Source organism: Pectinophora gossypiella, chromosome 3, assembly GCF_024362695.1.
Source record: "Pectinophora gossypiella chromosome 3, ilPecGoss1.1, whole genome shotgun sequence".
Taxonomy (NCBI): domain Eukaryota; kingdom Metazoa; phylum Arthropoda; class Insecta; order Lepidoptera; family Gelechiidae; genus Pectinophora; species Pectinophora gossypiella.
In genome coordinates, this window is record NC_065406.1 from 4,278,051 (window position 1) to 4,290,606 (window position 12,556).

The 12,556-nt window shown below is 39.4% G+C and overlaps 1 protein-coding gene across 2 annotated transcripts; it reads right to left on the minus strand.

Annotated features, from left to right (window-relative positions):
* Positions 1-222: 222 nt before the first annotated feature.
* Positions 223-12,009, minus strand: LOC126380501 (antichymotrypsin-1-like). Of its 2 annotated transcripts, none has more exons than XM_050029948.1 (10): positions 11,866-12,009; positions 10,374-10,442; positions 9,933-10,063; positions 7,651-7,794; positions 5,084-5,287; positions 4,164-4,262; positions 2,710-2,850; positions 1,984-2,196; positions 1,566-1,698; positions 223-466 (listed from the first exon to the last, which is right to left on the minus strand). In XM_050029948.1, exons 2-10 carry the CDS (start codon positions 10,399-10,401, stop codon positions 336-338), a joined length of 1,224 nt encoding a protein of 407 aa, XP_049885905.1. In that variant the 5' UTR covers positions 10,402-10,442; positions 11,866-12,009; the 3' UTR covers positions 223-335. The 2 variants fall into 2 exon arrangements, with proteins under 2 accessions (XP_049885905.1, XP_049885916.1); XM_050029959.1 differs by lacking the exon at positions 11,866-12,009 and adding an exon at positions 704-852 and having other exon boundaries at positions 10,374-10,702.
* Between the last annotated feature and the right edge of the window lie 547 nt (positions 12,010-12,556).

A 12,556-nucleotide genomic window follows, 5' to 3' on the forward strand; every position in this document is an offset into this window, starting at 1 on the left:
TTCAGTTTGATGTATTATTAAGTTTTATTTTATTTTATTCGGGTAGCTATTTAATAATCATATCAGATAATTTACTAGTTACTATACGAAATCACTAACTTTGTAATAATAGTGCTAAATAAACTTCTGAATAGTTGTCTGAAGCACTTCCGCTTCACTGTGTAAAACAATTGGGGGCTTGCTTGCTTGAGCGCCCTATCAAAAACCAAATAAAACAGACGATTTCAGTATAACATTTTATTAGGTACAATACAAAATATTCATTCAATTTATTTGTCCATTTTACAATAAAATTATTTAACTTGATAAAACTTGAGGTAAGTGTATCTACATGTTTAATGAGTGTAAGTTCCAGCAAAAAGTAAAATATCTTCATGTAGAATAGCGAACAAGAACGGACGGTCTACTTTGAACTGCACTGCCGGAGGAGGCTGGGAATTCAGAGAGGTTGGCACAATAACGAAACCTGAAATTAATAACAAATTTCCATTAATTTTAAGGTAAACATACATGATTATATAACGATAATGCGACCCGAGATTTTTGTGAATTGTTTGTGAACGATATCATTTAATTTTTAGATTGCGGTTTTATATAAAACTCCGCGTTGTGATCCGCGGGCAGCATGCTTAAAGGGAAAATATCAATAACCATAATCCAACCATAATCCACCACCTTAAAATGTATATAGTGATAAAGTTACTTGTAGATACAGCTGAGATTGTTAGTGCGAATAAGTTCCAGCGAAGAGGATCTTATCCTCATGGAGAATAGCAAACAGGAAAGGATGGTCAACTATGAATTGCGTTGCAAGTGGTTGACTAAAGCTCGAGTACGTCACAGTGGTAAAACCTGAGAATAAAATAATAGTCTATTTTAGGCATTACTTACCTACTAGTAAATGATCTGATATGATTATTAAATCAATGGGATTAGATGACCCATGACCAGAATCGGCTGAGTCGGTTAATTTATCGCGTACTAATTATGTGGACACTATAAAATAGAGTTAAACTACGTATCTAGGAACGGTAACTCTCCGCCAGCACTAATTCTTATCGGGTGCAGATCTCACCCTCTCTGGGTCTTTCTTTAAGCGGTACATTACCTAATCCACCCAGAGCGATGCGTCAAGGTCACATCGGGATTAGAAAAATCGACGCTATTACACTAGATCGGAGTCGTGGTTACTCCCCACCAAATCGTTCGAGATCGTGGTTACCACGGTCACGCTTATGCCCCACCGATTTGCTATTAGGCTACACGATCCTGAATAATCCTGATAGGCAGGTCCGTGACCTTGACGCATTTAGCCCCGTGGAGAGTGTAATGTAATAACCGCTTTAGTTTTAAATGGCCCTAAAGCGCTAATAAGTAAGAGGGAGAGCGTATGGACTGTGACTCGCTCGCACTTAGGTACGCATTAGGCTGACTACCCAGTTTGAGCACGTGAAAGAAGGGGCGGCACACGGGGTGTACCGAAACACTCCCGGTGGTAGCGTCACCGCCTTGTGTTGCAGACTTAAAGAATCTGATTATAAAATACCAGTCCAGTGGTCTCATACCAGTAAAAGCACCAGCGGTGGCTCCCTCCTCATCGACCTTAACGAAAGCCTTCTGGAAGGCCTTTGACACCTTCACAGGAACGTCCTTCACGATACCTTGAGCGGGGTCCGAGAATATCTTCGACACACCGATCTGGAAAGAAACCGACAATAAACGTTAATAAGTGCAATTACCTACATAACTTTAATTTCTACCTAGGGTGATTTTTCAAGGTCTATAATACGTCGTTAATTCGTCTGGCAGGCTTTTTTCAACCTTGTGGTTGCGTTAATATGGTATACCTATTAACAAGTTTTTGCATCCAATAGTTAAAGCTACTAAAAAGCCAAACCTGAAAACATAATAAACAACTTGACCTTGAAATATCACCGATTAAAAAACTGCACTAAGTATATGGGTATTATATTAGAAACGTACTTTGGGAAGAAGTCCGTTAAGATCCAAGCCTGATTTTATCTCGAACTTGGGCAAGTCCAAGTGGATCTCACGTCCAGCTGGGCTCAGAGCAAACACGTCTGCTAGGAGCCCTTTCTGCGCCACTTTCTCCATCACCGACGACAGTCCGTCAATCTCATCAGGCAGAACAACAACCATCCGGAAACCATTCTCCTTGTATGGAAGTTCAATCATCTGAAAAAAATTGTAAAATTCATTTAACTTTCCATCAGTGATATGTACTTGAGCTGTGGGAGCCCAGTTGGTAGAACGCTAGCCTCTCACTTTGAGGTCGCAGATTCGAATCTAGCACAGGCCTAAATGATTGTTCAATTTGTTTTCGAATTCATGTTTGGATCAAAAATGATTATCACATGCTTAGATCGTGAGGAAACCCACATTCCCGTGAAATGCATTTTCGGAGTTATGTAACCTAATCTGTATTGGGCTGGTTTTCCCTTCGCGGGTTGGAAGGTCAGACAGGCAGTCGCTTCTGTAAAAAAACCGGACCTGTCCAATCTTCAGGACTAGGTCGCAGACAGCCTGTCTCCGTAGAGAATTAGACAAAATTCCAGTGGCTTACAAATAATTTGTGGTGCAAATCAGATTCGCAAAAAAAATTTCACATACGTCAGTCATCGACGATTTGATGGTCGCGGAACGCGAGTTGTATGCGTGATACAAAGGTAATGCAAGGCAAGTACAAACCTTGGCTCCGAGTTCAGGGCTCTCTTGATAGAACAAGGGTTGTTCCAGATGCATCATTTGTTTCTTGACGGTCTTCGACTTGTCTACGTGGAAGTCCTTCTCTACGGTCTCACTTGCATTGAAAGGAACATTCCAATGGCCCTGGACAAAAAGACAATAGTTGAGTATAAAGTAGTAGTATAGTTCTTCTTGTATAGTGTGGGTTGTGAGGTGGACAACCAAGCTCATCAACCCTGGTATCAGGGTTATTATTGCCCCGCCAAAGGCCCCTGACGTGACTCTCAAGTAACGATTACGTACTTACATTAGTAAGTAGTAACCGGGACCAACGGCTTAACGTGCCTTCCGAAGCACGGATCATCTTACTTCTGAACAATCAGGTGATTAGCCTGCAATATCCTAACCAAACTAGGGATCACAAAGTGATTTGTCCCCACCGGGATTCGAACCCGGGACCTCCGGATCGTGAGCAGAACGCTCAACCACTGGACCACAGAGGCCGTAGTAGTATAGTAATTTGTAGATAATGTGCAAAATAGTACTAGCTATAGTCTTCTCTTCTTCTTCTATCGTGTGGGTTGTGAGGTGGATTACCAACCCCATCAACCCACCTACCTACCTACCCTACCTACCTACCTTACCTATAGTAATTTTTAAGTAGATAATGGTGCTAATTCCTGTAAATACCATCTAATTTTATTTTAAGTTATATCTGTCCTTTTCTTATCCGCCGAAAAGGAAAGGGACGGGTAATCGACAAGCATAAAATTTATGGAACACACGTCAATTTTAAGCACAAATCTAAACCAACCGTCTAAAAATTTTACGTCAGTCAATAACCCGACACATTAATTTACTCATTCTTCCTAAAATTAAGAGCTGTGAATCATCCGTCCCTTTCCTTTTCGACGGATACGAAAATGACGGATATAACCTAAAATAAAATTAGGCGGTGTCTGCAGGAATCGGGGCCATTGTTTTGCTAGCTAACGATTTTTTTTATAATCTGTATTAGGGGTTGAGAAGTAGTAGATTCAATTCCTAGTAGTGTCAGATTAGTTTAGGACACTTCTCTAAATTGACTCTATTTAGCTGTTCTTCCATAAATTCGCTCTCTCTTCACTCTTGTGGGTGTGTAAGAACAATAACCCACCACACTAAACCTGGTCTTAGGGTTACTATTGAGCCGCCATAGGCCTTACCTACTTATGGTATGGTAAATAGAAGCCGGGGTCAACTGCTTATCGAGATAATTACAAAGTAATTTTTGTGATATATCCCCACCGGGATTTGAATCCGGGTCCTCCGAGCCAATCCTAAAACCACTAGACCACAAAGGCAGTTACAAATCCGCAGGGACTCAATGATAGGTAGCTATACTGTGATAGTGATATTCTTTGGACCATTTCCTATATATGAAAAGAGTTGATGATGATGATGATGTTCATGGTTACCTGGAAGAAGATCACGTTGCAGAGAACACTAACAACGGTATCATCTATGACGTCTTCTGTAACGGCGTCCTTGATATGACCCTTGGTCTTCTCATCCGCCTGTGGAAAAAACATAACATAGCATAAGTAAGGTACATCCATCGTAAGATGAACTGTGTGCCCACACCTCTTCGAGCTTTCTATTAGACCAACGTGATAGGTGGGGTGGAGGAGCTCGGTGGCGCAGCGGTAAACGCGCTCGGTCTGCGATTGTTGAACTTTCGCAAAGGCCGGTCATAGGATGGGTGACCACAAAAAAAAGTTCATCTCGAGCTCCTCCGTGCTTCGGAAGGCACGTTAAGCCGTTGGTCCCGGCTGCATTAGCAGTCGTTAATAACCAACGTCGTACTCATTGATACTTAATTCGTAAATAAAATTCGAAAATAAGTCGAAAAGTAAAATGAGACTGATTTTTGATCATCTTAGACTGGCGTCTATTGCTAGATTAGAATTTTATCATTTATCTTTCACCCAGTCAAATACCCTATTATCGTATAGGTACTTGTGAGTATGAAATATATCTAAAGGTGTATTCATACACGTATGTACCTATCATTTTCCTTATAACGATCCTACCACAGTATCTGTATCATTGAGACGCGTATCACGATCTTTAGTACTGATACGATACGCAGTCTTTATTAAACGAAGAAATGATACATTGGGAATACTAATGATACAATATATCTCTATTCAGTAGCCGTAGGTAACACGCAGCACTCTCATAACGCGCGCGACGCGATAAAAGAACGAAACTTATTGGTTACGCGATAAATAAACCATTTCTATTGGCTCATTTATAATTTACATGCTACGTGTGATGGTGTAGGATACTTAATTAACTATGAATTATACGAAAGTAAAAGTTACAAGTAACTCACCCATTTGTTGATAATCGCGACAGCATCAGCTGGTTTTGTAAAGTCGACCTTCTCCACTTCACTGTTGTACGACTGCACGGCTCTAGTGGAGAAGTCATTCGCCAGCTCCATATTATCTGCCACGTACACCTTGTTCGCCAGGGTCAAGTAACTGCTATCCATGAATGAGAACTTGCTGCTGAGGCGAGTGTACGACTCGAACATCTAAGTAAACGTACAAAAACAGCATCTTGTTTAAATGATTTCCGGAATGGGGACTTTCCAAGCTACGTTTCCCAAAAAAATATAGATGGCGCAGTTCAGTTTAACGTGATAATTATCAATAATGGCAGAGGCATACATAAAAATAATTGTTGCACGTTATTGGGCACGTTAAGCCGTTGGTCCCGGCTATTAGCTGTAAAAACACCTCCACCAACCCGCATTGGAGCAGCGTGGTGGAGTTTGCTCCTTACCCCCTCCGGTTGATTGAGGGGAGGCCTGTGCCCAGCAGTAGGACGTATATGTATAGGCTGTTTATGTTATGTATGTGTTTTCCGTCAGAGCGAAGAGATTGTGCTCAACAATGGGCGTTTATAGGTAGGTATTATTTATAGGTTGTTGTTACGAAAGTATTCTTCTTAGTTGCGATAACCTACGATATCGGTTTCCTAGTAAATCCAGTACAAATAACATGATTAAGAAACCTTGGAACATCAACTTATAAGTACCTACCAACCTAATCAAATTATGTAGATAGTTTTTAAGCAGGAAAATGTTATGGTAACAGTAATGTTGTGCGGGTCAGTAAGTTAATTAAACTTTAGTTGTTATCATTATCAACAGGTTCTTTGTAATAACAATTGTTTATGTTTATTTTATTAAGTCTTTTTTGTCGGTTTTATAAGTATACTTACTCGTACGTAACTTAGTGGTTACAGGAAAATTTAGATTTTATTTTATTTCGAATGCATTATGTAGATTATTCCTATCCTCAATCATATCTACATAGATAAGTGTAGAATTAGGACAAGATGCGTGCTTGATTCCTTCTAATTTAAATAAATAGTTTTTTCCTTATGTTTATGTACAAGTAGACACAGTCCATTCGATTTGCCAAGTACATCAGTTAATAAGGTAAATTACATGACTCCTCAAATAAGAATAGAATATTAAAAATCATGGTTTTCTTGGGTTTGCACCACGAATTACACCTTACGGTAAGATATTATACAATCATACATATTGTATTGTAACATACCCCGGACACTTCATACAAACAACTTCGTTTTACACAGACACCTACGTAACAACCCCTGTGGTCCAGTGGTTCAGCGTTAGACTAACGATGCGGAGGCCCCGGGTTCGAATCCCGGTGGGGACATATCACAAAAACCACTTTGTGATTCCTAGTTTGGTTAGGACAATACAGGCTGATCACCTGATTGTCCGAAAGTAAGATGATCCGTGCTTCGGAAGGCACTTTAAACCGTTGGTCCCGGTTACTATTTACTGATGTAAGTGAGTAATCATTACATGAGCCATGTCAGGGGCCTTTGGCAGCTCAATAATAACCCTGACACCAGGGTTGATGAGGCTGGTTTCCACCTAACAACCCACACGATAAGAAGAACGTACACTACACATTGACGTTATCGTACACGCGTACTGTGTGTGATGTCTGACACCATACGATTCAAGTCTAAACTGCGTTCGAGGGAGGATGAGGAAAACCTAGCTCAGCCGCTGGTGGGCGGAGAGTTGCCGTTCTATACGTAGTAGGTATTATTCCTTATTCTATGACTGTAACGAAGAACAGGTTAAGCGATGAATATATACGGCCTATCAGGGTAACCAGAGCCACAAGTCATCAAGACGACTCGCAGTCACTTTTAGTATTACCTTGTCAAGGAGTAATAATAATTATGAACTGAGTGGTAATAGGCGATGAAACCATCAATCAAATATGTAGGTAGTCCATGATTTTAGAAAGGCGCTTCTAGTTGGCTGAGCGAATCATACATAACATAAGCTCACAACTATATCCCAATTGGGGTAGTCAGAGGTACACCCATCGCAAGATGTACTGAGTACCCACATCTCACCGAGCTTTCTGTGAGATCAACGTGCTAGGTTTAGCCGTGTCGCCGTCTATAACGGTCGAGCCAATCTGCGTTGTGAAAACTGCACTTGGAATAAATAATCGATTGGCTAAGCGAATCGGTTTAGTAAACAAAGGACTTATTCGCAAAATGCTTTACCCCTAAAAAGAACCTATTCTTAAAACGACCTATTCTCAAAATGGCTTATTCTTGTAAAGGCCTATTCGCAAAATAACTTATTCTTAAAAGGACCCATTCTTAAAACTCCTATACATTTGAACTACTGGTTATATTAACATCCTCAAATAATGTTTGGAATTTCAGGATTAGGGTATTTCACGAATACGGTATTTTACGAAAAGGGCATTGTACGAATAGGGTATTTTACGAATAGGGCATTTTAGGAAAGAGCCCAAAAACGAATGCAGGTCCATTTGCGAATAAGTCCTTTGTCTGATAAACCAGCGAATCCTTAATCAGTATTACCTCGTCATAGTTGGAACTTCCCACGGCCTTGATAATCTCGTCCCTGATGCCCCCCTCAGCCCCGGCTGCGTATAGCGACAGCAGCAGCAGCACTCCGATGGGGGACGCCACTATGTTCTTATCATCCTTTGTTGTGTACGCCTCCTACAAAGCACATAACATATAAGCTGACAATTATATCCCAATTGGGGTACATCAATCGCAAGACGAACCCCCACCCACATCTGTTAAACCAGCGTGATAGGTGGTGATCCGTATCGCCGTCTACAATGCATGCACAACCTAAAAAAGAAAGAAGGAAACGAAGAAAAAATATATTTTCGGACACCACTGACAGACAGATACCCACCACTACCACTAATCAGTATTTTAGTCTTGAACGCAAATCATTTTCATTTATGGATGAAAATCAAGGGGAGGCCTTTGCCCAGCAGTGGGATCGTATAGGCTAAATAAGATAAGATTATGGATGAAATGTACTTATGTCGTCCTGCGGCCCAGATTTACAGATATATTAGTTAAACAATGGGATTTTGATTTTAAAAGTAATTTGGGCATTAGGACCATAACATAAGTTCTTCCTTATGCACCTCGTAACGTCTATTTCTTTCCCAAACTCCGTTTTCCCGGCTTTGTGTGCAGCATGCCATCTCTTCTTTGCGAGTCGATGACGATAGATAGCTACTAAATTTTGGCTGACCAATAATTGGCCACGCTTACGGCATTGTCAGTGGCTTCGTGGTCTTTAATAGCATGCCATGTAGTAGTGTAGTTGCTTTCATACTTTTAACAGGCGCTAGGAGCTTTCAGTAAACTTACGCGATATCTTTATTTTCTTGATATCTACAGGATCAATGTTTATAAACTGTTAAGTAAGCAATTGGTAAGTAATTAATGATCTACAAAAATGTCAGTAATTCCACATAGTTACTATTAGAATGGACGGTCAACCTTAAATGTCTCAATTCTTCTAAAATATGTAAGTAGTAGGCAAATCTCCCATCGTGGTAAGTAAATATCAGCAATTGGTAAGCAATTTTTGGACAGTATTTCAAAGTTAAATACGACTGTTGACCTGCCATTCTGACTATCACAATTACCTGCATACTCAAAACATATCGTGACTTATTATAAGTAATATACGTAATATATGTATAAGTATACTTATACAACAAGATTACCTATAGATAGCATTAGTACAGCATCATTATCACTAACTACTTCTACATAAAAAGCTAATATCGATTAATTTCAGACGGTTTTACAAGTTGAGTTCTACAAAAAGTGAACTGGTGCAACTGGTTTGGTTAGTAACCTGCGAGAACAAAAACTTTGCCAGGTTTGGGTATTGAAATAAAATTACGAGTACCTATGACGACGTATGGAAACAGTAAATAAGAGAAAAAAACCATATCTAGTAGGTTAATACGATTAACTTCGTATATAGGTACAATAACGGCCTCCGTGGTCCACAATCCGTCGGGCTCACAATCTGGAGGCCTCGGGTTCAAATCCCAAAAATCGCTTTGTGATCCCCAGCTGATCACCTGATTGTCCGAAAGTAAAATGATCCGTGCTTCGAAAGGCACGTGAAGCCGTTGGTCCCGGTTACAACTTACTGACTTAAGTATGTAGTCGTTACATGAGCCATGTCAGGGGCCTTTGGATGCTCAGTAATAACACTGACACCAGGGTTGATGAGGTTGGTAATTCGCATCACAACCCACACGATAGAAGAATTATTTGTCGCACATCATAATGAGTAGTTTGTTTAAATACCACTTGCTCGGTGAACCTGGCTATTATCCTCCCGATAGATCCCCATGACCGTCACTCGTAAATAGCAAAATAAATATCATACTTAACCGAGCCTTTTAAAACATTATTACGTAAATTAACATAATATTCTAAAGTTCAAGATAAGCATATCGATTGACCCGAGAAATTGGACAAGCGCGTAGATAATGCAGGTAATGAAACCGCAAACAAATTCCCCAGGCTCGGCTTGGGAATCCCAGATCCCTTCTTTGTCTGCATCAAGTTTAGAAATACCCGTGGATCAACTAATTATACTTAGTTATACGTAGGTAGTAGGTAAACTAGGTATTAAATAGAAACTTATGTCACAGGCACACCACTAATTTAAGAGTCACGCTCTTGTCGGTGTAGCATTCTCAATTCTTGTCTATCAAAGACCAATTCCTTCACTTTCTTGTAAGACACGACGTTCGCCTTCTTTTTTTTAGGAAGAAGGTATGTTGACAAATATGCAGTCTACCTACCTTCAACAATTTCATAGAGGCCAAGTCGACAGCGTCTCCCAGGCGGGTCCTGTCGAACTCGTGGCCGGGGTAGTGCCATTTTTCCGTGGAGGGCTCGACCTCACCCTCAGCGAGACAGTATGACGCCGCCGCTAAAATTAGTAGAAAATACTCATAAGTACATATAGGGTACTTAAATAAATTCGGCTAAATTCCTAATAGAAAAGAAAGAACTTGCAGCCGCTTTTGAGACTAAGTTCTAGAGCGGATAGGACGAATGATAGGGCAGAAGATTAGCCAAACGCCCATATTTACGTATATACTTAAGTCCATTATGCAAAATTCATGGATAGACGTGACATAGACCCTGTGTCGGTTTTTACCCGTTCGGAAAGATAAGCATCTTAACGCCAATGGAAAAAATAACAAATTCGAAATGAAACAAAAAAACGACTTACTTACCGAACAAAAACAAACTTATCTTCAACATGTTGCCAAGCCGACTGCCGGTCTCCTACTGAAGCTAAATACTTAACCTTTCACAACCCGAGAGTCGCGGCTCGGAAACCGTCAAAACCCGGCCGTTTTTCGCGTCTTTCGAGGTGGCTCCCTGGGGAGCCACTGGGGAGTTCAGGATTTCATGTACAGGTTGATTGTTTTTTTACAAAATAAGACGATTATAATAATTTTATTAGCTAGATGCACCTATTGTATCCAATTCATTATACTATTTTCAGTAATAAATCTTAATATTTTTTATTTTATAACTACTTCTTATTAGATAACTGTCAATATGCTGTTTTTCCATTTTTAAGTAGGTATATAATACTTAGTAAAATTACGAGTCTGTGTGTAAAAATATATTTCCTTTTATATTTATTTTATTTATAATTAAAAAAAATATTTTTAAAGCAGGCTTTTATAAAAATGCTCGTCAAGACAAACAGATGAACCCAAACTCAATAAGGTTACGTTGTTCCATCATCAAGTTCCAGTGATCACAAATTTTAGCACATTCGGATATCTTCTCGGTGCAGGGATGCTGTCCTTGGCGTAACCACTGTTGGCGTCGTGGGTGGTACCCAGGTCTAAAAAGGCAAATAACATATTTAGTTATTGATGACATACCTAGGTATGATTGAGGTCTGGAAGTGATTATCTGTTTTCAGAATAAAGTCTAAAATGAAACTAAGGTAAGGTATGGGGCCAGACCCACCGGGAGTTACTGATACTGGGTAGGCGAGGGATAATGGTACCGGATTTATCCGAGATTGTACCATTTCAAACCCACATATATTTAGTACGTGGCTCCCTGGGGAGCCGACGGATTTTCTGACATTAGTTCTAAAAAATAACAGCCTGTATAAACCAAAATGGCGGCGTCAGTTATTCCGTGGTTGATTTATCAACTAAAATAAAATTTATACGTACATATTATCATGAACTAATTACATTATTCGATTCCTGGATAAATTTTAGATAAAAAGAAACTAGAACGTTATAAGAATTTCATTGAAAATACGCAATAAACACTTTGCGAAAACGCGATGCCCAATCGCCAATTTTACTGAGTTATTTTTTGGTAATTCCTTTGAAATTTCAGGTTTCTTTTGATAAATAAACTATAATTATAATAAATACTTACCTTTTTTACCCGAGGAAATCCAAAAAACACAATATTATTCACAAGAAATGCAAAAATGTGCACCACGCGCAGCACGACTTTTCGATTCCAATTTTTTAACAGTAGAGTTGAAAAGTTCTTCGTATTTGGTAACATTATGTTGCTCACTTCATTACCTTGTCAAATATATACAATACAAGCCAATATCTGCTATAATAACTAAGAAATAAGCGCGAAATCGGAGCGCAGTAGGGTTGGCTCTTTGGGGAGCCGGCGGGAGTTAGTTGTTTTTGGCGCTGGCTCTTTCAGGAGCCATCGGGTTGCGAAAGGTTAAGTCACTGATATTTGCTGTTGTCGAGTTGTTAATACGTAAACCGTTCAAATCTCAATTTTATAAACATTAGCAATCTTTACTTAATTACTGCTTATATGTATCTACTTAGGCAAATCAACGGAAAAATATAATATTTATTGAGAACTTAATAGCAGCGTTTTACCTGAAATAAAACGCATATTAAAATACTTACCTAATTCAAAGCTTTATATTGAGATAGCATTTCCGTTTCCCGTTCATATTTTACCAGTTTTCGTACTTTTTTCCCCTTCTTCTAGTTCCGGTTAGTGGCGTCACCTAGCGGTAGGGCTCAAAGTTTACGTAAAATCGGAGCCGCCATTTCCAACTCATTGGCTCAATATACCAGGCAGAGTTAAACTGAAAGCTTTGAATTAGGTAAGTATTTTAATATGCGTTTTATTTCAGGTAAAACGCTGCTATTAAACTACTTGACCGTAATTCAAAGCTTTATATTGAGAAATGTTTGTTTTCGCCTGGTGATGCCACAACATATATGTTATAATTCGGGTACACCCACACACGCACATACTCAAAATATAAATCGGCCGAAGTAACTTTTTTAATATTTGGATTAGACACAGGGCTATTTTAAAAGCTTGACGAACAAGAAAAAATATTATCACTTTGTGAAGTATTGTGATATATGTGTAGTAAGTGACAGAGAAT

Excerpts from the sequence above, each read along its gene's own strand:
- LOC126380501 (XM_050029948.1), bottom strand. The coding sequence starts at position 10,401 with ATGTTGAAGATAAGTTTGTTTTTGTTCG. Across the intron at positions 10,064-10,373 it reads GATAAGTTTGTTTTTGTTCG|CGGCGGCGTCATACTGTCTC; the intron begins GTAAGTAAGTCG and ends TACTAATTTTAG. Across the intron at positions 7,795-9,932 it reads CCTCTATGAAATTGTTGAAG|GAGGCGTACACAACAAAGGA; the intron begins GTAGGTAGACTG and ends TGTGCTTTGTAG.